Here is a 24,277-nt window from a genome sequence, read left to right as displayed (position 1 = left end):
ATCACTGTCTTATAGTTTTCTGCATACGGGTCTTTTGTCTCCCTAGGTAGGTTTATTCCTAGGTATTTTATTCTTTTTGTTGCAATGGTAAATGGGAGTATTTCCTTAATTTCACTCTCAGATTTTTCATCATTAGTGTATAGGAATGCAAGAGATTTCTGTGCATTAATTTTGTATCCTGCAACTTTACCAAATTCATTGATTAGCTCTAGTAGTTTTCTGGTGGCATCTCTAGGATTCTCTATGTAGAGTATCATGTCATCTGCAAACAGTGACAGTTTTACTTCTTCTTTTCCAATTTGTATTCCTTTTATTTCTTTTTCTTCCCTGACTGCCATGGCTAGGACTTCCAAAACTATGTTGAATAATAGTGGTGAGAGTGGACATCCTTGTCTCGTTCCTGATCTTAGAGGAAATGGTTTCAGTTTTTCACCATTGAGAATGATGTTTGCTGTGGGTTTGTCGTATATGGCCTTTATTATGTTGAAGTAGGTTCCCGCTGTGCACACTTTCTGGAGAGTTTTTATCAGAAATGGGTGTTGAATTTTGTCAAAAGCTTTTTCTGCATCTATTGAGATGATCATATGGTTTTTATTATTCAATCTGTTAATATGGTGTATCACATTGATTGATTTGCATATATTGAAGAATCCTTGCATCCCTGGGATAAATCCCACTTGATCGTGGTGTATGATCCTTTTAATGTGTTGTTGGATTCTGTTTGCTAGTATTTTGTTGAGGATTTTTGCATCTATATTCATCAGTGATATTGGTATGTAGTTTTCTTTTTTTGTACTATCTTTTTCTGGTTTTGGTATCAGGGTGATGGTGGCCTCATAGAATGAGTTTGGGAGTTTTCCTTCCTCTGCAAATTTTTGGAAGAATTTGAGAAGGATGGGTGTTAGCTCTTCTCTAAATGTTTGATAGAATTCACCTGTGAAGCCATCTGGTCCTGGACTTTTGTTTGTTGGAAGATTTTTCATCACAGTTTCAATTTCACTACTTGTGATTGGTCTGTTCATATTTTCTATTTCTTCCTGGTTCAGTCTTGGAAGGTTATACCTTTCTAAGAATTTGTCCATTTCTTCCAGGTTGTCCATTTTATTGCATTGAGTTGCTTGTAGTAGTCTCTTAGGATGCTTTGTATTTCTGCGGTGTCTGTTGTAACTTCTCCTTTTTCATTTCTAATTTTATTGATTTGAGTCCTTTCCCTCGTTTTCTTGATTTGTCTAGCTAATGGTTTATCAATTTTGTTTATCTTCTCAAAGAACCAGCTTTTAGTTTTATTGATCTTTGCTATTGTTTTCTTTGTTTCTATTTCATTTATTTCTGCTCTGATCTTTATGATTTCTTTTCTTTTGCTAACTTTGGGTTTTGTTTGTTCTTCTTTCTCTAGTTCCTTTAGGTGTAATGTTAGATTGTTTATTTGCAATGTTTGCTGTTTCTTGAGGTAAGATTGTATTGCTATCACCTTTCCTCTTAGAACTGCTTTTGCTGCATCCCATAGGTTTTGGATCTTCGTGTTTTCATTGTCATTTGTCTCTAGGCATTTTTTGATTTCCTCTTTGATTTCTTCAGTGATCTCTTGGTTATTTAATAACGTATTGTTTAGCCTCCATGTGTTTGTGTTTTTTACGTTCTTTTCCCTGTGATTGATTTCTAATCTCATAGCGTTGTGGTCAGAAAAGATGCTTGATATGATTTCAATTTTCTTAAATTTACTGAGGCTTGATTTGTGACCCAAGATGTGATCTATCCTGGAGAATGTTCCATGTGCACTTGAGAAGGAAGTGTAATCTGCTGGGTTTGGATGGAATGTCCTATTAATATCAATTAAATCTAGCTGGTCCATTGTGTCACTTAAAACTTGTGTTTCCTCATTAATTTTCTGTTTGGATGATCTGTCCATTGGTGTTAAGTGAGGTGTTAAAGTCCCCCAGTATTACTATGTTACTGTCGATTTCCTGTTTTATAGCTGTTAGCAGTTGCCTTATGTATTGACGTGCTCCTATGTTGGGTGCATATATATTTGTAATTGTTGTATCTTCTTCTTGAATTGATCCCTTGATCATTATGTAGTGTCCTTCCTTGTCTCTTGTAACATTCTGTATTTTAAAGTGTATTTTATCTGATATGAGTATTGCTACTCCAGCTTTCTTTTGATTTCCATTTGCATGGAATATCTTTTTCCATCCCCTCACTCTCAGTCTGTATGTGTCCCTAGGTCTGAAGTGGGTCTCTTGTAGACAGCATATATATGTGTCTTGTTTTTGTATCCATTCAGCAAGCTTGTGTCTTTTGGTTGGAGCATGTTATCCATTCACATTTAAGGTAATTATTGATATGTATGTTCCTATTACCATTTTCTTAATTGTTTTGGGTTTGTTTTTGTAGGTCCTTTTCTTCTCTTGTGTTTCCCACTTAGGGAAGTTCCTTTAGCATTTGTTGTAGAGCTGGTTTGGTGGTGCTGAATTCTCTTAGCTTTTGCTTGTCTGTAAAGCTTTTGATTTCTCCATTGAATCTGAATGAGATCCTTGCCAGGTAGAGTAATCTTGGTTGTAGGTTCTTCCCTTTCATCACTTTTAAGTATATCATGCCACTCCCTTCTGTCTTTTAGAGTTTCTGCTGAGAAATCAGCTGTTAACCTTATGGGAGTTCCTTTGTATGTTTTTTGTCATTTTTCCCTTGCTGCTTTCAATAATTTTTCTTTGTGTTTAATTTTTGCAAATTTGATTACTATGTGCCTCAGCGTGTTTCTCCTTGGGTTTATCTTGCCTGGGACTCTCTGCACTTCCTGGACTTGGGTGGCTATTTCCTTTCCCATGTTAGGGAAGTTTTCGACTATAATCTCTTCAAATATTTTCTCAGGTCCTTTCTCTCTCTCTTCTCCTTCTGGGACCCCTATAATGCAAATGTTGTTGCATTTAATGTTGTCCCAGAGGTCTCTTAGGCTGTCTTCATTTCTTTTCATTCTTTTTTCTTTATTCTGTTCTGTGGCAGTGAATTCCACCATTCTCTCCTCCAGGTCACTTATCCGTTCTTCTGCCTCAGTTATTCTGCTACTGATTGCTTCTAGTGTATTTTTCATTTCAGTTATTGTATTGTTCATCTGTTTGTTTGTTCTTTAATTCTTCTAGATCTTTGTTAAACATTTCTTTCATCTTCTCGATCTTTGCCTCCGTTGTTTTTCCGAGGTCCTGGATCATCTTCCCTATCATTATTCTGAATTCTTTTTCTGGACAGTTGCCCATCTCCATTTCATTTAGTTGTTTTTCTGGGGTTTTATCTTCTTCCTTCATCTGGTACATAGCCCTCTGCCTTTTCACCTTGTCTATCTTTCTGTGAATGTGGTTTTTTTTCCACAGGCTGCAGGATTGTAGTTCTTATTGCTTCTGCTGTCTGCCCTCTAAGTTTTTCTCTTTTTAATAAAATTTGTGATTATGTTTAAAACACATTTTTTTAGTAGGTAAGTCTTTAATGCAGGGATGGGTCTCCTTCTTTTTATACTCATCTGGCCAATAGAGGTTAATAAATGCTTATTACATTGAATTGAAAGTTTTCATTTTAAAATGAGTGTGGCTGTCTGTACCTAGTGCAGCAAACTGTTAGTTATTAAATGATGAAAGGTTAGTAGAGTTTTTTAAAATGACACGCAGTTAATTCTCATTGTCGTACGTTCTATAAATTCACCACAAACACTGAATAACAGATACTGAACCATTGGTTCTGGAGGACATACAAGGTTAGGTACCAGTGAGCCTCTGGTCACATTTTCACCAACAGATCAATGCATAACCTTGTTTGATGTGTGTTTCTGTTTAAAGGCACCTTATTTAATATATATTGTTGATTCACTAACATTGAACTCACAGCCAACACCGCTTATCTAGCACACGTTTTCTCTGTAAGGTGCACCATAGCCTCCGTGCTTAACAAACACTGGACAGCACTTCAATGCCATGCTTAGGGGCCATTTTAAATAACGAAATCACAAACAAAAAACACAAAATGCAATCTTAAAAAAATCCCAAAACAAAAAACAAAACAAAACAAAAAACCATGACACTAAACAGACTGTAAAGTGGACACTGTTTACAGTGTGAGAGCTGAAAAAGGAAGGCAGAGTGTGGCCTTGACCGAGCTCAGCTGGGAACATGCCCATCTGACTAGTCAAATCCACAAATGACCACAAAAGTACTGCGAGTATTGATTTTTTAGGTTAAAAATAAATGTTAGGGAGTAAGTGAATTCACAAATATGGATCCCACAAAAAATGAGGATAGCCTGTACTCTGTTTCGTCAAGTTTAAATGATAGTATACAGTGAGTTTTTGTTTTCTAGTGAGGAAGGTACATTCCCTACCCATGGAACCGGCACCGCAGCCTGTGTGGGCATCATTCACTGAGGAGCCTCGTGTGTTTGTCACGGGAGGGGGGCTGGAGCGACAAGCAGTCCCCCAAGTGGGCAGCAATGGTGGCCTGGTTTCTCTGTGTGTGCTTACTCTCCTCCTGCCCAGAGCTCACCCTGGAAGCTGGATCAGGATGTTACTCTGGGAGCTCACAATTTAAAAGCCCTTGCCACAAAAATCCCAAGCAAATTGTCTTTTCAGTGGCGGGGAGGGGGGTGGTTGGAGAAGAGGACTTTCCCCCAATGTGGCCAAATCCAGGGTGGAATGTGGGCGTGAGGGAGACGGGGGCCAGGCGCCCAGGAAGGGAAGGATGGCAGCAGCAGTTAACCAAGAGCCCAACTGGAATTAGGCCTTGCAAAGCAAATCACTGTGTTAGAGATGAATGTCTTCTCCGAGGAGTCTGTCCTCAGCCTGCTGGTCACCTGAGGAGGTGGCCCTGTGGAAATGCCTGACGAGCATCACCGAGTCACACCAAGCCCCTCCCCGTGGGCCTTGCATGTGGCTCAGCTGGGACTCCATCCTCGTCCCAGGCGCTGAGTGCAGCCAGCTTCAGGGAGCAGGAGTCCTGAGCAGCTCCTCTCCCTCGGGGTGGGGCAGTGAGAAGAAGGGGGACGGGAGGCTGTGTTGGAAGGCTGGAGCCAGCCTCCAGATTTAGCAGCAGTTTTACATACTTTAACAGAGCATTGCCCTGCTGTGTGTGTGTTTTGCGTTGCTTTTCCTTTTAGGGCTCTCTTCCCCCAGGCAGTCATGAGAGGTGACATTTTGGGGGTAATACTGCAGCGCTTTGAGATTTGACCAACCGTGAGCTAATGACAATAACTCCAGTTTTGGGGACTTCCCTGGTGGTGCAGTGGTTAAGAATCCACCTGCCAAGGCAGAGGGACATGAGTTTGAGCCCTGGTCCGGGAAGACCCCACAGCCCACAGAGCAACTAAGCCTGTGCACCACAACTACTGAGCCTGCGCACTAGAGCCCGTGAGCCACAACTACTGAGCCCGTGTGCCACAACTACTGAAGCCCACATGCCTAGAGCCCGTGCTCCGCAGCAAGAGAAGCCACCACAGTGAGAAGCACGTGCACCGCAAAGAAGAGTAGCCCCCGCTCACCACATCTAGAGAAAGCCCACACGCAGCAATGAAGACCCAATGCAGCCAAAAAATAAATTAAAAAAAAAACCAAAAAATCCTCCAGTTTTGGAAGAAAATAGCTCACAGTTACTGAAGATTTACTATTGCCAGGAACTGTTCTAACCACTTGACCCATCTTAGCTCATTTAGCTCCTTCCATCCCAACAACCCTCCAAGGTAGGCACTATATTGTACCCACTTTACAGGTAAGGAAAGTGAGGCAGAGTGATTAAGTAGGTTAAGTAAGCCCACAGGTACGCAGCTACTAGGCATTCAAATACAGGCAGTCTATGCCCCTCACGGCTCCACGGCTCTATGGAATTACAGTTGAGGCAGCTTCAGTTTAGCACCTGTGGTTTTTAGGATTATAGATTCGGAATTCAAGAACAGGACATCAGCATTGTGCATGGGCTCCTGGCGGGGCTCTGCACCAAGGGCCTCGGGGACAGAAGATGCACCCGACAGCCCTTGGTCCTGAAGGGATTACGGTCTTGGGAGGGGTGGAAATGGGCAAGAAACAGGAAACAGCAGGTGCCACAGAGGGTTATGAGGTTCCCTGTGGACTCAGGGGTGCAGCACTCATTGGAGCAAGGGGGTGGGGAGGCAGATTGTTCAAGAGTTGGCAATAAATAAGGAGAAGTGTCTTTAAAGAGACAGCATTGAGATAAGTCTAAAAGGTGTTTTCCAAAATTGTTCTACACCCTCTGCAGCCAAGGTTATCCAGAACGCTAGCATGCTGCCGTGGGGCACTAGAATCACATCCTCTCCTGCGTGGGGGCCTTTCCCACCTGCCGGCCCCTCCTCTCCCACCAGCACCCCTCATGAGGGGACCCTGAAGTGTGAGTGAGGGATCAATGATTTGGTAAGGGGATGGGTTCCAGATGTTTCATTGCAAACCTGGACAACATGGTCAGCTTAGATCTGTGCACACACTACTGGCCTCGACACATAGGATGTTCAGAACCATGCCTGAACCCAGCCCTTAGGGTTGGGGGGCCTGATGCTCTCACTTCCCATAATTAAAAGCATCAAAAGTCAACATGAAGGGTTTTCCTGGTGGCACAGTGGTTAAGAATCCACCTGCCAGTGCAGGGGACACGGGTTCGAGCCCTGGTCCGGGAAGATCCCACATGCTGTGGAGCAACTAAGCCCATGCGCCACAACTACTGAGCCTGCACTCTAGAGCCCGCGAGCCACAACTGCTGAGCCCGTGTGCCACAACTACTGAAGCCCACGTGCCTAGAGCCCATGCTCCGCAACAAGAGAAGCCACCTCAATGAGAAGCCCGCACACCTCAATGAAGAGTAGCCCCCGCTTGCCGCAACTAGAGAAAGCCTGCACGCAGCAACGAAGACCCCATGCAGCCATAAATAAATAATTTTTTTTTTAAAGTTTAGCTTAAAAAAAAAAGAATGTCCAAGACTTTAAAAAAAAAAAAAGGTCAGCATGGAACATTGGCAGTGAAAACACATTCGGGATAGCCTTTGAGTTCAGGCTTGCATTCAGCAGGCTTTTGGCTCTTTGCTTTTGTTTTTTAAAGCAGTGTGATTCAAACCACTGAGTTTGCCTTGAGTCTGCCTTTACAGCCCCCGAGACAAGTGACTGTGACTGCAAGATATGTGCAAGGCCCAGCTCCTGGAAGCATCGGTTGCTATGGGTTGGGGGTCCTGGGCTGGCCTGGGGCCCCTTGAGAGTGCTCAGTGGGGACATGATACTGTCTTTGAGAGGAGAGGGGATACAAGCACCACTTCACTGGCCTCTGTAAAGCAGTAACTAACTTTGTTTTGTATTCAGGCTGTTTTTTCTCTTTCCTCCATAAGCCCCATATCTGCTGCTCACCTCCCACCTCCCACCCCCCACTAGAGAGAAAGCCCAGTTCTTCACTCCCCAAAGAAATCAGGAAATGGTTGTAATAAAGTCATAACAGATCCCATGACTCTTTAAGGTTGTGAGTTTAAGGGCAATAGGTGCTAGTGTTCCCATGTGATTTATTCTTCAGCTTCTCTGCTCTCCTGCTGCAGGGGGAAAGATGGTATTAATAAGTTGTCATGAAAAAAAATTGACACTGCTATAAAAATAATCCTTCATTATGTATTTTTTCTTCACTGGCCTCCCGCTGCCAAAGTAAATGAGTAACGTTTTAAAGTATCGATTCTTTAACATCAAAATATTAGCCTTAATTTGATTTTTCTATCCCTTTTGTCTTCATGTGAGGAGAATAAAGCTAGCTAGAAATAACTGTGATAATTCTCCACATAGCAGTTCCCAGAAGGTGCCAAGAAATATACAGATCCTGTGATGGGTGGATGGGCCCTGGGCACTAGGGTGTTAGGGAGGAAGTGAGGGTGCCACCATTGACACAGGAAGCATCCTTCCATTGTGTTTCACTTACTTTCAGGGTAGCCTACTTGCTTCTCAAGATCTCAGCTGCTTACTATTTTGTGTCAAGCTCTGTTATTATATTCTTTTATATGTGGATAGGAGACTCTGTTTGCTTGCTGTCGAATTTAGGATGCTTTCCTCTGCAAGAAATAAAAAACCCAAATCAAACTGGTTTTAGTGGTAAAGAGAATTTTATTGGCTTATGTTGCTGAAAAATCTAAAGGCAGATAACTTCAGGCTAAGGTTGATCCAGCCACTCCACAGTGTTACTGCAGTGTTACTGGTTTCTTTCCTTTTACCAGCTTTGCCTCTGCTTTAGATCAAGAGTGGTCACAAGATGACTGGCAGCAGCTTTTGGGGGTCAAAGTGTCTCAGAAAAAAATCTTTGTCTCACATTCTCCAAAAGGTCTTACTTAGGTCACGTGACTTATCAGTCCCTGAAGTTTGAACAAAATATACACAGGCAGACTCAGAGACATCGCAGGTTCAGTTCCAGACCACGGCAATGCAGCAAATTATACAATAAAGTGAGTCACAGGCATTTTTTGGTTTCCCAATGCATATAAAAGCTATGTTTATACTATACTGTAGTCTGTTAGGTGTGCAATAGCATTTTATCTAAAGCAAAAACAAAACAAAACAATGTAGATACCTTAGTTAAAAAATAATTTATTGCCAAAAAATGCTAACAATCATCTGAGCCTTCAGTGAGTTGTAATCTTTTTTCAGGGATAACATCAAAGGTCACTGATCACAGATGATGATAACAAATATAACAATTATCAAAAAGTTTGAAATATTGCAAGAATTACCAAAACGTGACACAGACACAAAGTGAGCAAATGCTGTTGGAAAAATGGAGCCAACAGGCTTGCTCAATACTGGCTTGCCAGAAACCTTCAAATTATAAAAATATCTATGAAGCACAGTAAAGCGAAGCACAATAAAATGAGGTATACCTGTATTGTTTGTTGTTGTTTTGAGTGTTTCAATTGACAAATATTGGTGCTAGAAGTACGTCATTGAAGGCAGGGCCCTATATATTTTTCTGTTGGTCCCGATCCCTTGCTTTCCTAGACATACAGGATAAGAACAAGGAAATGAGGTCAGACAGGAGGGAGCTCCTTCCCGTGGTCCCTGAATCTGAAATGGGGGAGAAGGAGGAGAGCAGAGAAACGGGGGCATATTACCAGTTAATAAAATTTAATTCAAGAAAATAAATTGTTGTTCTTTGCAACAATGTTCATAAAGAGACAGGCTTAATGGAACTGAAATATAGAAGAAATTTCTCTGTTGAATTTGTTAATTTCCCACACTTTGGACTTTCCAATTTATAATCCTGTTGTCCTCCCACACCCCCACCCCCTACCCCCGCCTCCCCGCCCCCGCACCGGCATGGGGCCACATCCTGGCCCAAACCTGGGTTTTAGTGAACAATAAAGAATGTATAAATGACCTGGGACCTCTTCTGCCTTCTCTCTTCAGTGGGCAGTTTGCAGTCGTGAAGAAATGCCGTGAGAAAAGCACCGGTCTACAGTATGCCGCCAAATTCATCAAGAAAAGGAGGACCAAATCCAGCCGGCGGGGCGTGAGCCGTGAGGATATCGAGAGGGAGGTCAGCATCCTGAAGGAGATCCAGCACCCCAACGTCATCACCCTGCACGAGGTTTATGAGAACAAGACGGACGTCATCCTGATCCTGGAACTGTGAGTGCTGTGGCTGGGCGGGGAGGAGGGTGGGCTGCAGGCTCCGCGGCAGCTGGACAGCGCAGTGACCAGCCCCGGAGCCGCGTCAGGGATTGACTTGGCTTTGCCAAGTTCGAGAACTGCAGTGGGTGGTGCGCTCTGAGGCTGGCTGCAGTTATCTGGAGTAATTCTGCAGCAGCTTCCATTGATGTGGTCCCGCTTGATTTGCAAGTGGGTCCCCAGTCTTGGGGTTCTTCCTCGTTTGTCATGAGGTCGTCTGTGTTTTGAGTTTCATGTTAAGCTTTAGGCTTATGTTCTTCCCTCCTGTCATGCTGTTCCTCTGCCTTCTCTCTGTTTTCCTTCTTCTCTTTTTCTTTCTTTCTCTATTCTCTCCCCTCTGTCTTACCACGCCCCATTTTTAACTGTTGGAACTGTCAACACTCATAGGAAAGGGTAAAATTGAACCAGAATCACTCAGGGGTGATTATAGGACTTGTTTTTAAAGCGTTTTGCTGATTTTCTCAGGCACACCCTGCCCATCGGATGTTATTGTGGGAAACTGTAGTGTGATGTTCTATGACGCGTCGCCCTGGCCCTGGCCCTGGCCCTCTGCCTGAGGGCCCCACTCCTGGTGATGAGTCCAGCAACATGGGCTGGCAGGAGAGGAGAGGAAGTCATCCAAGAACGTGCAATTGGGAGTGTCTCTGGGCTGTCTGGATGGAGGACACACATTAGTACCCTGAGGGCAGAGGGAGGGATGGATGGAGCAATCCTGGGTGGTTCTTAGTGAACCACCCATTTCCTGGAGCCTCGAATTAAGATGTGCCCATCTGCCAGCCCAGCAGCGCCCCCTTATGTGCAGATCTCTTAGGGCTAAGAGGTGATTTTTGAGACCAGGGGAGATGGAAGTGAAGGGAGGTATACAGAGGGAGCCCAGCATTGGGGGCACCGCACTATGGGGACCTGCGCTTTGCAGTCACAAGGGCCTGGGATGCCCACTGCCTCTTGTTTCACCACTGGGATCTAGGCACATTCCTTTACGCGTCTGAGCAACAACCTTCTTAACTATAAATTAGGGTCAATAATACCTACCTCAAAAGGGTTTTGAGGAGATAAATGAGATGAGAACGTAAAAATGTCTGGCTCATGGATGTGTTTAATACATGTTTCTGGGAAGTTCTCAACCTCTGCACTAGTGACATATTGGGCTGCATAATCCTTTGTTCAGGGGGCCATCCTGTGTGTTGTAGGATGTTTAGCAACATCTCTGGCTTCTACCCACCAGATAGCATCCTCTTCCCTAGCTGTCACAACTAAAAATGCCTCCAGACACTTCCACATGTCCCCCAGGGGGCAGATTCTTTTCTCCCCCTACCCACCTCCCCACGCCCCCCCCCCCCCAACCCCCTCCTTGAGAACCACTGCTTTAAAGGAAGAGCAGGGTTTTAAAGGCACAGAGGATTAAGGGGCCTGCTCAGGGTTCAGCAGAGAAAAGACAGGAATCAGAGTGTAATCCTTGCTAAGGCTTTATATGGTGACTTGGAAACCAGACAGAACCAAGATCAAAATCCAGGGCAAATCCTTTACTATCTATCTCTAAGCCTAAATTTCCTCCCTTAAGACTGTTGTCAGAGACCGTGAATGCAAAGTTCCTGGGAAAGAAATTATGTAGATCACAACTGTTTTGCGTTTTCAGAGAATTACCAGGTCGTGCGTAGTAAGTCAAGAATGTAATTTGCCCCCTTTGTATATCAGAATGTACAAATGGTGCCGGGGAGTTACTGCCACCTGTGTGTGTATATTCTGGATTCAGCTTCTGTTGACGGACTCCCAGTTCATAGGTATTTTCCACTAGGTGCATTTATCTTGTGCATAAAATGGATAACATACACGTTTTTTTTACCACTTGATTAAAATTTTTTTTAAATTATTATATAGTAAATTTGATGTTGGGGGAGGGTTGTGTAATTCTATGAAAGTTGACACAAGTATAGATTTGTGTAACCACCACCCAAATCAGGATTCAGAATAGTCCCATTGCCCCAAAAACTACCTTGTACTCTCCCCTTCTAGTCACACCCACCTTCTTCCCTCTACCCTCTGGCAATCACTGAGCCATTCTCTATCACTGTAGTTTTGTCTTTTCAAAAATTATATAAGTAGTATTATAAAGTATTCAATCTTTTGAGACTGACTTCTTTCACTCAACATAATGCTTTTGAGATTTGTGCATGAGTCGTTTGCTCCTTTTTATTGCTGAATAGTATTCCATTGTGTGGTGTTTGTTTATCTATTCACCCATTGAAGGACATTTGGATTGTTTCTAATATTTGGTGATCATGCATACAGCTACCATAAACAGTCACATACATACTTGTGTGTGAACATAAGTTTTCATTTCTTTGGGGTAAATACCATTGAGTGGGTTTGCTGGGTCATGTGGTAAGTGTACATCTAACTCTACAAGCAGTTGCCAAACTGTGTTCTAAAGTGGCTTCACCATTTTACAGCCCTTCCAGCAATGAATGAGTGTTCCAGTTGCTCCATCAGCCCTTTGTATTGTCAATATTTGTTTCTAATTGTAGCCATTCTATTAGGTGGATAGTGGCATACAGCTTTACATAGTTCATTATGTGGAGACCTTGAATAAAAGTTGAGTGAGCTCACAAAGAGCAACTGTTAGGTGGAAGGAGCAGGAGTAGTCTTAGAAGATGGTCCCTTCCCCACAGGGTCAGATGCATGGTTGTCTTCCCTGGGTATTTGCTCCTTACAGATTCCAGCATTCCCTGTGAGCTGATTGTCCTAGCCTTTTCACCCACTGGGCGTGTGGGGAGTAGTGATGGTTACTTTTATGTGTCAATTGACTGTGCCACAGGGTGTCCCAACATTTGGTTAAACATTATTCTGGGTTGTGTCTTGAGGGTGTTTCTGGATGAGGTTAACATTTGAATTGTAGACTGAGTAAAGCAGATTGCCCTCCCCAATGGGGGTGGGCCTCATCTAATCAGTTGAGGTCCCAAATGGAACATAAAAGCTGACCTTACCCTGAATAAAAGGGAATTCCTCCTACCTGATGGCCTTCAAGCAGGGACATTGGCTTTTTCCTGTCTTCAGACTGAAACTGATACATTGGCTCTCCTGGGTCACCAGCTGGGTTCAGTGGACTCCGCTTGCAGGTCTTGGGACTTGTCAGCCTCCATGATTGCATGAGCCAATTTCTTAAAATAAATCTCTTTCTTTCTTTATATCTGTACATCCTTTTGGTTCTGTTTCTCTGGAGAACCCTGACTAATACAGTGGTACCAAAGACTAAGGAGGGAAAGTGCACCCTTGTTTTCACATCACAAGTCTGTCCCATTTTATATATATATTTACTTTGCCATGAAGAGGTGTTATAATTTTTAATAGACTATTCAAAATATTAGGTCTGCCCAGGAGAAAGAGTCATCTTTGCCTTTGAGAAAATTATTGTTGTTGTAAATTCTAACAGCTTTAAAGGAAGATTTAGTCATCAGTGACATATTCCATCTCTTCTTTCCTTTCTTAGGAATGCTGGGATACAGTGGTGGTTAAGGAGAGAATAAAATGTAAGAATTTGTCAGAAAATAGCCCTATGACCTAATAGTGGCCCTTTGTCTGTATCCTCTGGTTCAGTAATCTTTGAGTGGATATATTTTTTTGATTTATTGCTTTGGGATGAACTCCATGGCAATAGGGCTTCCTTCAGGCTTACTAATGAAGCTTGCTCCCTTGTTGAAACTTCCCTCATTGAAGCCTGTTTCCACGTGGATGTGTGAGTTCTCACTCCCACATCTGGCCCTGTCCTTACCACTGAGACAGAGACCCCAAACCACCACTCCATGCACTATTTCATGAGCTGCCCCCAGTGATCTGGGCGAGATACAGAAATGATATCTTTTCCGTCCTTTGTACAGAAGCTACTTGGTGTCTGTGTTAAAGGCACAGTTGTCAAATCCTACTCCAGGATTTGACTTAAAATTTCTGTAAGCCCTGAAAGTAGTTTTGAAGAATGATATTTCCCCCACATGCTTCTCTGGAAAAGAATCTTTTCACACCTTATCTGCTATTGCAGCTCAGCAGAGCATATACAAGAAGGAGGCAAACCTGATGTCTCAAAATCACAATTCCATGTCCTCCACATCCCATTGTTCCATAATGAAGTCATACAAAAATCTCTTTGTTCTGTTAAAGCTCACCCGTGCATTGTCACATGGGCAAGCCACTACAAAACTTTGATCTTCAGTGCTTGAGTCATTTCATAACTTGCCCTGTTACCTGGTGAAAAGTGAAGGCAAACAAAGTCAGTGCTAATCAGAGACACTGGCTTCTAGAATTCTGTTCCTAAACTTGCTGCTCAGAAACAGCTAAGTATTTCAAGCTGTGGATAATTTAGGGTCCCTCTGCCCAGACATGGGTCAAACCCAAATGCCTTTAGAGGCTGGACAGGTGATGTAAATGAGTGAGGTTGGTCTACACAAAGCCTCAGAATCAGGGAGGCATCAGGGAATGGTGGGGACTGTGGCTAACTGAACCCTCAGCCACTCTTCTGTTGATTGTTGCCATGTGGGATTTTGGATCCAGTGTTGCCAGATCCTGCAGTCTTTTTCAAGAAAAGTCTGGTATCTAGGTTTTTAATTTTGGCAGTTAATTCATAGTATTCATGAGCAGACAAAATAAAGCCTTCCTGAAGGTCACATGTGGCCTTCACAGAACTCCAGATTCTAGCCTGTTTTATGTAAGCAATAAGTATTAGCAGCAGGTGATAAATACAGTCAGAGACAGCCCCAAAAGGCTAGCTATTCTGTTGGAAAGGCAAGATACACACTTAGCATTACAAAATGATTTTTTAAATGTCCAGTATGGTTTACCGGTGTTTCTCAAACTTTAGCGTGCTTCAGAATCTCCTGAAGGCTTGTTAAAATACACATTATTTGGCTGCACTTCCAGAGTTTCTGAATCAGTATGTCTAGGGTAAGGCCCAAAAATTTACATTTTAAACAAATTCCCAGGTGATGCTGATGCTGCTGGTCTAGGGTTCACCTTTTGAGAAGCTGTTGTAGGTTGAATTGTGTCTCCCCCAAAATGATATGTTGAAGCCCCAACTCCCTTTATCACAAAATGTCCCCTTATTTGGCAATAGGGTCATTGCAGATGTCATTAGTTAAGATGAGGTCATACTGGAGTAGAGCGGGCTCCTTATCCCATGTGACCTTATAAGAAGAAGTCCATGTGGAGACAGCGACCTGGGGAGAAGGCCATGTGGAGATGGAGGATTGAAGTGATGCAATAGTAGCATCTACAAGCTACTAGGAGAGAGGCCTGGAACAGATTCCCATTGGAGCCCTCAGAAGGAACCAAGACCACAGCCCACACCTTGCTTTCAGACTTCTGGCCTCCAGAACTGTGAGATAATCAATTTCTGTTGTTTTAAGCCACCCATTGTGTGGTACTTTGTTACAGGAGCCTTAGCAAACTAATACAGAAGCACTAGAATAGAAAACTACCCGTTGCTGGACTGCAAGCCCACTCATGTGTTAACCGAAAATTCTGTAAGCCAGTTAACAACAAAATAAAGCACCTAATCATGGTAATTCCATCAGGCAACCAAGAAACAGTGGGATGCATGACTCTTCCTCCCTGCAGGAAGCTTGCGCAGAGGAGGGCTGGAGTGGGGTAGGTGGTTCTGGGTCTACCTTAAGTCAGGAATGGACATCACCCTGTCATGGCCTGCTTCAGGAGGGTCACCTGAGCTTTGGATAACCTGTCTGAAAGGTTACCCTGTTAAGAATTATAAACTAAAAATCCTAGAATTGCCATGTAAACTTGGCATAGTGGATTGTTCCAAAGAAATCAAGCCAGTTTGGGTCTCCAACCTTAAATTTTCCCCTTTATTTGTTCTGCTTGGAATTTAAAGCAGGTCTTTTAGTTAGAGTAATCTTCTCTCTCTCTCTCTCTCTCTCTCTCTCTCTCTCTCTTTCTCATAGGAAATTCAGTTTAATTAGTGCAGTATGCAGTGGTTGTAGCCAGGTGCAGGACATGGAATTAATGCACTCTATTTTTATTTATTTAATAAAGTAAATTTTATTACTTTTTCTACTGTGGTAGAAAACACATAACATAAAATTGACCATGTTAAACATTTTTAAGTATACAGTTCAGGAGCATAACGTATTCACCTGTGCAACAGATCTCCAAAACTTGTTCATCTTGCAAAATGGAAACTCTATACCAATGGAAGAACAACTCTCCTTTTCAGCTCTCTTTCTGACTTTGTCTAAGTTAATAATTTCTGGAATTCAGTTTGTTCATTGCAAACAACTGCCGAGTTGTATTCAGATATTTGTGTAATATTAGATTACTTTATGCAGGATCATTGTTAAGTTGGCTCACTCTCTCGTAGCCAAACCGAGACGCAGACTCATAAGAATATAAATATGATTGCTTCATTGTACATCAGCACAGTGGATGTATGTGGATAGGTTCATGCTTCACTGACAGCAAACCCAGAATTGCAAGGGCCTTTCAAGAAGCAAATGCAGTGATTAAAGTGATGGTTTCAGGCTACCTTAAAAGTGGCAAAGTTGTACTAAGCTGAACGCAGTTGTAGGGACATAAGTGATGCTGGTAAATGAGGCGTATCTGATGCCGGGGGCCTTTCAGTCCCCCGCCCCCATTCTCTACTGCTCTACTGGTCCTCACAAGACACAAAAACACATTAAGATTGCTTAAATGCTTTCCTTCCTTCCTTTCTCCCTCTGTCTCTCTTTCTCTCTTTCTTTTTCTTTCTTTCTCTTTCTTTCTTTCTTTCTTTCTTTCTTTCTTTCTTTCTTTCTTTCCTTCCTTCCTTCCTTCCTTCCTTCCTTCCTTCCTTTCTTTCTTTCTTTCTTTCTTTCCTTCCTTCCTTCCTCCCTTCCATCCTTCCTTCCTTCTTTTTATTTTTCTTTTTCGCTGCTACATTTGTTCTCTCTTCCCTGAGCTCCAGCCAGCTCTTTTGACTTTTTGAACTTTTGTTTTTATTCACAAAGGTAATTTCAAGAACTGTTCTGGGTTACACTTTTGACTTCTGGATCCTCAGATATCTACTATTAGGCAAGAACAGAGAACTGAAATGCATTTGGCAACAGTCTCAACTTTTCACAACAGAATTAAATTTGTGTAGAATAGGTTATTTTCCACTCAGGCATTCTCTTGAGAAATAAAACCCTGTAGGTATGTCTTCCCCCATGCTCTTACTTCTTGCTAGTTCAGTTGAAAGTGTTTCCTTAGTGTTTATTAAATGGGCATTTTTATTCACTTAAATGGATTATTTGATTTCCAGATGGTCTTAGAAAAATTGGGACAATGAAAATCATAAAAACAAACCACACCTAGTATCTGTGAGCTCATAGATGTGCAGTTTTTATCATATATTCATAATTTTAATATCTGGCTCGATTTACTCTGTGCTGTATACATAAGTTATAGATAGTGAGTATTTGAAATCTTTGCTTATCTCCAAGAAAGGTGTATAATTGTTAAGGTTTGGTAAACTGGGGTAACACTGCTGCCTGCCAGCCTCAGAGACTTCCATAGCTGCAGTGATGGGCTATTAATCCCTCCTCAGGGACCACAGATTCTACTTTATGATGCTCCGGGGTACTCCAAATCCCTGGGAACTGTTCACACTTCCTCTTGGAAATTCACAGCCATGTCACAGATCTCATTATTCTTCCTGTCTTGGTTAACCACTCTCCTAATCAACACTTCGAGAGCATGCAAGAGAAGGTTACTCTGTGGAAATGTGGCTTCAAATGACCCCTCAGGCATTCTGGTTTCCCCCCTTGCTCTGCTCCCTCTCCTTGCTGCTCTGGTTTCGTCTGTCCGAGGTGGGGGCCGTCCTGGACACAATCACAGCCTCGCTGCACTGCTCAGCTTCTTTTCTGCCCCCAGAGCCCAGGTCCCTCCCAGGTCGAGAGCTGCTGGTTAGGTGGCCCACGTTCAGTCCAGACCTTCTGCCTGGCTTGCCTCACGCTGCTCATACAGCACCCACGTCTAGGCACACTGCGCCCAGAATTCTAGGGTGGTGGTTGGGGTCAGCTTTGGGAACAAGAAGCTGCGGGGGGGACTTCCCCTGAGCCAATGCTGCAGAAGAGAGAGCATCCAGATCACAGGTCATGGGTGGGATTCCCTTATTAGGCTAGTATTTAGAGTAGATCAGTAACAATCTCTCCAGAACATCGATGACTTCCTGGGAGCCTCCCTTCTGCCTCACATCATTGAAAAATGTTGTTTAAAGAACAAACAGAAGGTCGAAACCTTCAAGATGGCAGAGGAATAACACGTGGAGATCACCTTCCTCCCCACAAATACATCAGAAATACATCTACATGTGGAACAACTCCTACAGAACACCTACTGAACGCTGGCAGAAGAGCTCAGACCTCCCAAAAGGCAAGAAATTCCCCACGTACCTGGGTAGGACAAAAGAAAAAAGAAAACACAGAGACAAAAAATAGGGATGGGAACTGCACCAGTGGGAGGGAGCCGTGAAGGAGGAAAGGTTTTCACACACTAGGAAGCCCCTTCTCAGGCGGAGACTGCGGGTGGCGGAGGGGGGGAACTTCGGAGCCACGGAGGAGAGCACAGCAACAGGGGTGCAGAGGGCAAAGCGGAGAGATTCCCGCACAGAGGATCGGTGCCGACCAGCACTCGCCAGCCCGAGAGGCTTCTCTGCTCACCCGCCGGGACGGGTTGGGGCTGGAAGCTGAGGCTCAGGCTCCAGAGGTCAGATCGCAGGGAGAGGACTGGGGTTGGCTGCGTGAACACAGCCTGAAGGGGGCTAGTGCACCACAGTGAGCCGGGAGGGAGTCCAGGAAAAAGTCTGGACATGCCTAAGAGGCAAGAGACCATTGTTTCGGGGTGCGCGAGGAGAGGGGATCCAGAGCACCGCCTAAAGGAGCTCCAGAGATGGGCGCGAGCCATGGCTATCAGCGCAGACCCCAGAGACGGGCATGGGATGCTAAGGCTGCTGCTGCTGCCACCAAGAAGCCTGTGTGCAAGCACAGGTCACTATCCACACCTCCCATCCCGGGAGCCTGTGCAGCCCACCACTGCCAGGGTCTGGTGATCCAGGGACAACTTCCCCAGGAGAACACACGGTGCGCCTGAGGCTGTTGCAACATCACTCCGGCCTCTGCCACCGCAGGCCCACCCCGTATGCCGTACTCCTCCCTCCCCCTGGCCTGAGTGAGCCAGAGCCCCCGAATCAGCTGCTTCTTTAACCCCGTCCTAACTGAGCGACAAACATATGCCCTCAGGCGACCTACATGCAGAAGCGAGGCCACATCCAAAGCTGAACACCAGGAGCTGTGAGAACAAAGAAGAGAAAAGGAAATCTCTCCCAGCAGCCTCAGGAGCAGCGGATTAAATCTCCACAATCAACTTGATGTACCCTGCATCTCTGGAATACCTGAATAGGCAATGAAGCATCCCAAATTGAGGCGGTGGACTTTGGGAGCAACTGTAGACTTGGGGTTTGCTTTCTGCACCCAATTTATTTCTGGTTTTATGTTTATCTTAGTTTAGTATTTAGAGTTTATTACCCTTGGTAGATTTGTTTATTCATTTGGTTGCTCTCTTCCTTTTTTTAAATATACAGATATATATATTTTTTCTTTTCTCTCTTTTTGTGAGTGTGTATATATATGCTTCTTTGTGTGATTTTGTCTATAGAGCTTTGCTTATAACATTTATCCTTAGGTTCTATCTGTCCGTTTTTTTTTTTGTGTCTTTTTTTTTTTTAGTATAGTTTTTAGTGCTTGTTATCATTAGTGGATTTGTTTTTTGGTTTGGTTGCTCTCTTCCTTCTTTCTTTCTTTTTTTAAATTATTTTTTAATTTTTTAATTTTTAATAATTTTTAAATTTTTTATTTTAATAACTTTATTTTATTTTATTTTATTCTTTTCTTCGTTCTTTTTTTCTCCATTTTCTTCTGAGCCATGTGGCTGACAGGGTCTTGCTGCTCCAGCTGGGTGTCAGGCCTGTGCCTCTGAGGTGGGAGAGCTGAGTTCAGCACCAGAGACCTCCTGGCTCCACGTAATATAAAACGGCAAAACCTCTCCCAGGGATCTCCATCTCAACGCTAAGACCCAGCTCCACTCAATGACCAGCAAGCTCCAGTGCTGGACACCCTATGCCAAACAACTAGCAAGACAGGAACACAAACCCACCCATTAGCAGAGAGGCGGCCTAAAATCATAATAAGGTCACAGTTACCCCAAAACCCAACACCGGGCGTGGTCCTGCCCACCAGAAAGACAAGACCCAGCCTCATCCACCAAAACACTGGCACCAGTCCCCTCCACAAAGAAGCCTACACAACCCACTGAACCAACCTTAGCCACTGGGGACAGACACCAAAAACAACAGGAACCACAAACCTGCAGCCTACGAAAAGGAGACCCCAAACACAGTAAGTTAAGCAAAATGAGAAGACACAGAAACACACAGCAGATGAAAGAGCAAGGTAAAAACCCACCAGATCAAACAAATGAAGAGGAAATAGGCAGTCTACCTGAAAAAGGATTCAGAGTAATGATAGTAAAGATGATCCAAAATCTTGGAAGTAGAATGGAGAAAATACAAGAAACGTTTAACAAGGACCTAGAAGAACTAAAGAGCAAACAAACAATGATGAACAACATAATAAATGAAATTAAAAATTCTCTAGAAGGAATCAATAGCAGAATAACTGAGGCAGGAGAACAGATAAGTGACCTGGAAGATAAAATAGTGGAAATAACTACCATAGAGCAGAATAAAGAAAAAAGAATGAAAAGAATTGAGGACAGTCTCAGAGACCTCTGGGACAATATTAAACACAACAACATTCGAATTATATGGGTACCAGAAAAAGAAGAACAAAAGAAACGGACTGAGAAAATATTTGAAGAGATTATAGTCAAAAACTTCCCTAATATGGGAAAGGAAATAGTCAATCAAGTCCAGGAAGCACAGAGAGTCCCATACAGGATAAATCCAAGGAGAAACACCCCAAGACACATATTAATCAAACTAGCAAAAATTAAATACAAAGAAAAAATATTAAAAGCAACAAGGGAAAAATAACAAATAACATACCAGGGAATTGCCAAAAGGTTAACAGCTGATCTTTCAGCAGAAACTCTGCAAGCCAGAGGGAGTGGCAGGACATATTTAAAGTGATGAAAGGGAAAAACCTACAACCAAGATTACTCTACCCAGAAAGGATCTCATTCAGATTTGATGGAGAAATTAAAACCTTTACAGACAAGCAAAAGCTAAGAGAATTCAGCAGCACCAAACCAGGTTTACAACAAATGCTAAAGAAACTTCTCAAGGAAGGAAACACAAGAGAAGGAAAAGACCAGTAACAAACCAAAAACAATTAAGAAAATGGTAATAGGAACATACATGTCGATAACTAACTTAAATGTAACTGGATTAAATGCTCCAACCAAAAGGCATAGACTCGCTGAATGGATACAAAAACAAGACCTGTATATATCCTGTCTACACGAGACCTACTTCAGACCTAGTGACACATACAGACTGAAAGTGAGGAGATGGAAAAAGATATTCCATGTAAATGGAAATCAAAAGAAAGCTGGAGTAGCAATTCTCATATCAGACAAAATAGACTTTAAAATAAAGACTATTACAAGAGACAAAGAAGGGTGCTACATAATGATCAAGGGATCAATCCAAGAAGAAGATATAACAATTGTAAATATTTATGTACCCAACATAGGAGCACCTCAATACATAAGGCAAATGCTAACAGCCATAAAAGGGAAAATTGACAGTAACAGAATCATAGTAGGGGGCTTTAACACCCCATTTTTACCAATGAACAGATCATCCAAAATGAAAACAAATAAGGAAACACAAGCTTTAAATAATACATTAAACAAGATAGACTTAATTAATATTTATAAGACATTCCATCCAAAAACAACACAATAAACTTTCTTCTCAAGTGCTCATGGAACATTCTCCAGGATAGATCATATCCTGGGTCACAAATCAAGCCATGGTAAATTTAAGAAAATTGAAATTCTATCAAGTATCTTTTCTGACAACAACGCTATGAGACTAGATATCAATTACAGGAAAAAATCTGTAAAAAATACAAACACATGGAGGCTAAACAACACTACTAAATAACCAAGAGAAATCAAAGACGAAATCAAAAAATACCTAGAAACAAATGACAATGAAAACACGAAGACCCAAAAACCTATGGGATGCAGCAAAAGCAGTTCTAAGAGGAAAGTTTAGAGCAACACAATCCTACCTCAAGAAACAAGAAACATCTCAAATAAACAAGCTAACCTTACACCTAAAGCAATTAGAGAAAGAAGAACAAGAAAACCCCAAAGTTAGAACAAGGAAAGAAATCATAAAGATCAGATCAGAAATAAATGAAAAAGAAATGAAGGAAACAATAGCAAAGACCAATAAAACTAAAAGCTAGTTCTTTGAGAAGATAAACAAAATTGATAAACCATTAGCCAGACTCATCAAGAAAAAAAGGGAGAAGACTCAAATCAATAGAATTAGAAATGAAAAAGGAGAAGTAGCAACTGACACTGCAGAAATACAAAGGATCATGAGAGATTACTACAAGCAACTATATGCCAATAAAATGGGCAACCTGGAAGAAATGGACACATTCTTAGAAAAGCACAACCTTCCAAGACTGAACCAGGAAGAAATAGAAAATACAGACCAATCACAAGCACTGCAATTGAGACTGTGATTAAAAATCTTCCAACAAACAAAAGCCCAGGACCAGATGGCTTCACAGGCGAATTCTATGAAACATTTAGAGAAGAGCTAACACCTATCCTTCTCAAACTCTTCCAAAATATAGCAGAGGGAGGAACACTCTCAAACTCATTCTATGAGGCCACCATCACCCTGATACCAAAACCGGACAAATATGTCACAAAGAAAGAAAACTACAGGCCAACATCACTGAAGAATGTAGACACAAAAATCCTCAACAAAATACTAGCAAACAGAATCCAACAGCACATTAAAAGGATCGTACACCATGGTCAAGTGGGGTTTATCCCAGGAATGCAAGGATTCTTCAATATATGCAAATCAATCAATGTGATAAACCATGTTAAAAATTGAAGGAGAAAAACCATATGATCATCTCAATAGATGGAGAGAAAGCTTTCGACAAAATTCAACACAAATTTATGATAAAGACCCTCCAGAAAGTAGGCATAGAGAGAACTTACCTCAGCATAATAAAGGCCGTATATGGCAAACCCACAGCCAACATAATTCTCAATGGTGAAAAACTGAAACCATTTCCTCTAAGATCAGGAACAAGACAAGGATGTCCACTCTCACTACTATTATTCAACATAGTTTTGGAAGTCCTAGCCATGGCAGTCAGGGAAGAAAAAGAAATAAAAGGAATACAAATTGGAAAAGGAGAAGTAAAACTGTCACTGTTTGCAGATGACATGATACTCTACATAGAGAATCCTAGAGATGCCACCAGAAAACTACTAGAGCTAATCAATGAATTTGGTAAAGTTGCAGGATACAAAATTAATGCACAGAAATCTCTTGCATTCCTATACACTAATGAATAAAATACCTAAGAATAAACCTACCTAAGGAGACAAAACACCTGTATGCAGAAAACTATAAGACACTGATTAAAGAAAAAGATGATACAAACAGATGGAGAGATATACCATGTTCTTGGATTGGAAGTATCAACATTCTGCAAATGACTGTACTACCCAAAGCAATCTACAGATTCAATGCAATCCCTATCAAACTACCAATGGCATTTTTCACAGAACTAGAAAACAATATTTCATAATTTGTGTGGAAACACAAAAGACCCCGAATAGCCAAAACAATCTTGAGAAAGAAAAACAGAACTGGAGGAATCAGGCTCCTTGACTTCAGTCTATACTACAGAGCTACAATGATCAAGACAGTATGGTACTGGCACAAAAACAGAAATACAGATCAATGGAACAGGGTAGAAAGTCCAGAGATAAACCCACACCCTATTAGGGTCACCCTATTTTTGATAAAGGAGGCAAGAATATGCAATGGAGAAAAGACAGTCTCTTCAGTAAGTGGTGCTGGGAAAACTGGACAGCTACATGTAAAAGAATGAAATTAGAATACTCCCTAACACCATACACAAAAATAAACTCAAAATGGATTAAAGACCTAAATGTAAGGCCAGACACTATCAAACTCCTAGAGGAAAACATAGGCAGAACACTCTATGACATAAATCACAGCAAGATCCTTTCTGACCCACCTCCTAGAGAAATGGAAATAAAAACAAAAATAAACAAATGGGACCTAATGAAACTTAAAAGCTTTTGCACAGCAAAGGAAACCATAAACCAGATAAGAAGACAGTCCTCACAATGGGAGAAAATTTGCAAATGAAGCAACTGACAAAGGGTTAAACTCCAAAATTTACAAGCAGCTAATGCAGCTCAATATCAAAAAAACAAACAACCCAATCCAAAAATGGGCAGAAGACCTAAATAGACATTTCTCCAAAGAAGATATACAGATTGCCAACAAACACATGAAAGAATGATCAACATCATTAATCATTAGAGACATGCAAATCAA

At 42.2% G+C, this 24,277-nt stretch overlaps 1 protein-coding gene across 8 annotated transcripts in view; it reads left to right on the top strand.

The window, feature by feature from the left end:
- Positions 1 to 24,277, top strand: part of DAPK1 (death associated protein kinase 1) — a 212,205-nt gene that overhangs the window by 98,270 nt on the left and 89,658 nt on the right. For all 8 annotated transcript variants that reach the window (XM_059924486.1, XM_059924487.1, XM_059924488.1 and 5 more), the window contains one exon: positions 9,403 to 9,624. In XM_059924486.1, the coding sequence (XP_059780469.1) occupies positions 9,403 to 9,624 (222 nt within the window). The remainder of the gene's footprint in view (positions 1 to 9,402; positions 9,625 to 24,277) is intronic.

This window comes from Balaenoptera ricei, chromosome 6 (genome assembly GCF_028023285.1).
Source record: "Balaenoptera ricei isolate mBalRic1 chromosome 6, mBalRic1.hap2, whole genome shotgun sequence".
In the NCBI taxonomy this organism is placed as follows: Eukaryota; Metazoa; Chordata; class Mammalia; order Artiodactyla; family Balaenopteridae; genus Balaenoptera; species Balaenoptera ricei.
The sequence above is the reverse complement of the archived record's forward strand: the minus strand, read 5'-3'. Positions and strand labels throughout refer to the sequence as shown.